This window comes from Argopecten irradians, chromosome 10, assembly GCF_041381155.1.
Source record: "Argopecten irradians isolate NY chromosome 10, Ai_NY, whole genome shotgun sequence".
Classification (NCBI taxonomy): Eukaryota; Metazoa; Mollusca; class Bivalvia; order Pectinida; family Pectinidae; genus Argopecten; species Argopecten irradians.
In genome coordinates this window covers 11,143,674-11,147,400 of record NC_091143.1, presented here as the reverse complement: position 1 = coordinate 11,147,400, position 3,727 = coordinate 11,143,674, and the positions used below count along the sequence as shown (strand labels likewise).

Genomic DNA, 3,727 nt, shown 5'->3' with positions numbered 1-3,727 from the left:
CCAAATATAATTGTTTTTAACCGATTACTCCCTAATTTTGAAAAAAAAACTATTAAAGTTACATGTATATGTGCATAAATGGATGAGACTTTTCACGTGGTATTTTTTTCTTCGGAAATCTATTGAAAACTTTCATTCAAATGGATCGACAAACATGTACAATGCTGATAAACATTAGCTCCATCATGATTTTTTGCAATATTTCCAATAAATATTTCAGCTTCTATTATTAGTTCGTACTTGTAAACTTAAAACCTTTGTATTGTAGATATTGCATCTTATTTCTAACAATGTTTGTATTTTTATAGGAATACAATATTAAAATCTCTCTTAATTTACATTTTTTTAATGAATATTACGACAACATGTCATTTTTTTGTTTCCACCGAAAACGTTGGCAACAGCTGTTTTTACATTTTAGTACACAAAAACATACACTATACATGTGGAGAGGTTACAGGGTCATAAAAGAGCTTCTTAAAGTCACGGGAACATCCTCAAACACGAAAACACACCGACGATACATAAACAATTGCCATGAGCGGTGTTTATGTTCACACCGTTTATCGCACTTACGTAAACACAAAACTCACCTATTGACGTAAATACTGTAACGTCAATAACATTTAATATAAAGGACCTGCTATGTGTTTTATCTCTGGGCAAAGAACTTATGTAATAACATACCATCTATAATTACGAACAGATAATATATATACTAAATGCAAATATTTCAATCGAGATATACGTGTATGTATATTCTGTTAGACATCATTTCTTTACGAATTCCCCACACAGGAACCATGGCTCGTTTTGGCTATCTCGTTGTCAGTATACTAGTTCTATACCTTCACGACACGAGTGGCGCACCAGCTGGTACCAATGATCAGTCATCCGTGTCAATAGAACAGAGGGTAACAGTCCTGGAGAGGACGATCCATGAACTTCAAACACAGAACATGCAGCTGGTGGATTGTGTGATGAATGTGTCGTCTGACAATAATGAGACTGTAAAATGTGCCAGGGCTATCATCACAGCTGGCTTGTCTTGTAAGTGTTATTTGTTTCCTTGATAGGCCGATGGTCGCTTGACCAACCGATGTTTCTTTGAATTGAGGTTATCCGTGTATATAAATAGCTGTTACCTTTCTCAATGGTTGTAAATATCAGTCTTTGAATGAATATCTTTGATTTCAACCACTTAAGAATGGAATATTTTAGCATAAAAACAAACAAAACGTTATTTCATTCTATGTTCTTTTTTTTTTACAAAATATGGCAATGACCGCTTGATTATCTGCTGTTTCTTTGCGATATGGTCATTCAAGTATAGAAGTAACTGGTACCTTTATCAATGATTACATTTGTTAGTCGTTGAATGAATGCCTTTAGTTTCAATCACGTAGGAATGAACTATTTTTGCATGGGAACAAAACGTTATTGCGTTCTAAAAATACATTGCATTTATTACCAATTATATGAAAATAAGACGTTGCAATTGTTGGGTCAAATGCATTTCTATTTCATTTTCTAGGAAAACTGTTTTATTTGAACAAAATGATATTGCGCTCGAGAAAATCAAATTTTAGACACTTTAAATTTACGCTATTTAGCTGTAGGGCTATATAATTATGACTCACCCTTTTCTTTATAATTCGTAGATAAGATTTTTGCGATGATAGCAATGTTCCGCGAACTCGCAAAAACGTCATCCCTCCGAAAATAACTAGCTTTACAGTAATACTCTATTAAATATATCGAAACATATTCTTCCAGTTGAAAAGTGTGGCTTAGTTAAGTTGTTTCTATTATTGGTTACCTGTATGAACTAATTGTCATTATTTATTTATATTAGTATTTGTCAAAATTGTTCTTAAATAACCGATATTTCTCTTTTTATTCTGTAATTGCAAAGTGTTCACATTTCGTAACACAAAAAACAATTGTGAAGTATATGAAACAAAATACCTTTTTGTCCAAATTATCCTTCAGCAAATTCTCAGCTTTAAACAACTTCACACGTGCTACAAAATCTCATAGTACTTTATCTCGGTAATTTTTTACTGTTAGGGTGTAGAGCATTGGCAATATTTTCCTTTATCCATACTTATATTTCAAATTTGTAGAATTTTATATTTGTGATGTTTGGTATATTTTATTTTGTTTTCCAGTTGGACGTCAAGTAATGTTCTTTGCCCAGCTAAATCATCACTTAAGCAACGTAGCTGTAGAGCAGGTAGTTGTGTTTGAAAACGTTGTCACTAATGTTGGAAATTGCTACAGTGGTCATACTGGTGTTTTCACTTGCTGTAAGTCTGGGACCTATTTCTTCTCCTGGGTCATTGACTTAACCGCCGGTCACCGCGTTAACACTCAATTGATGGTCAACTCGTCTTCAATCGCATATAATCGTGCAGGTGATGAAAACTATCACTCCACCGGAAGTATGTCAGCTGTGATCCATTTAGATATTGGTGACGAAGTAAGGATCATGATCAATTACCGACATCCGGTGTCATCACTTATCCGTGGAGAAAAGGCATCTTCGTTTAGTGGCTTTTTAATTCAGTGATGATACTGTGTTCAGTTTTGAAAGCTGCCTTCACCAATGCATATGCTTACCGTAACTATCAATCAAATTTAAGACGATCTTGTTCCAGACAATCGGGCTAGTAATACCAAGAACATAATGATAAGGCACAGTTTTTCAAATAAATCGCATGATACTAAGTGTTATATGTTTGCCGATGTCACAAGTGTAATCATATAACATGGGTGTACTTCATTGGCTGGGAAGTAGAATGAATCGTCATGACCTTACGTTATTAAACAATAAAATGACTCCTCTGAATATGTAAAACACATTCGAAGTGAAGCTTGTTGTAGCTGTATAATAAATAAGTTGATCAGGTTATCCGCTGCATATCCAATGATTTCGCCTGGGTCATATTTTAGCATATGTCACCAGAGTAATATGACCTGAACCTATTTCCGTTTGCTGGAAATTCAATATGACTTCATGACCAAAAACATCAATTGACGTCAGGAAAAACGACGTAACGTCAGGATTTCGAGGACGGCGGGACAAAGGGTTGGTCTTAGCTGGATTTTCACAAAACATTGACATGAAGTTCTTCGAAATTATTTGTGATGAAAATATCTGAAATCTATATGTAGTTAATATAGGACTTCAGAAAATTTATCTGGAAGTTTAACTTTTTGATCGCCGACGCCTACAAAATCTCTTAGACTCGTTTCATAAAATATCATATGAAGTTAACGTCGTTCATTTAGAAACCTAGATTTTTTTTAATTTTATTTCATTTCATGAATGCCGAAGCTCACGAAAATGTCTCAGACATGCTTCACAAAATTTCAATTGATATGAATTCAATAATCTTATATACTTATAAAAAAGTATTAATAAAATATACCAATCTTAACCATAATTATCCATATTATCTAATGTCGTTTGCCATATGGGTAACTGCAGACCGTTTCCTGATGGGGAAATTGTGATTTAATATTCTTGCCTTTTAACGGTCTTTGGTCTATCGTTCAACAATTTGATGTGTTCAGGATGGCGAGCGCTCGCGTTGCAAAACAATTTCTGAACGGCAGCGGGTGCTGGAACGTTTTTTGTACGGTGGTCTCTCGTGCACTTGCTCTGGCACTATCATCAGAATAAATATATATTTAAAAAATCCCTAAACAGGGCTCCGTTACT

The 3,727-nt window shown here is 34.3% G+C and overlaps 1 protein-coding gene across 1 annotated transcript; it reads left to right on the top strand.

Annotated features, from left to right (window-relative positions):
- Positions 1-666: 666 nt before the first annotated feature.
- On the top strand, positions 667-3,202 carry LOC138333107 (C1q-related factor-like). Its single transcript, XM_069281242.1, has 2 exons — positions 667-1,050; positions 2,172-3,202. Exons 1-2 carry the CDS (start codon positions 723-725, stop codon positions 2,570-2,572), a joined length of 729 nt encoding a protein of 242 aa, XP_069137343.1. The 5' UTR covers positions 667-722; the 3' UTR covers positions 2,573-3,202.
- Positions 3,203-3,727: the final 525 nt, after the last annotated feature.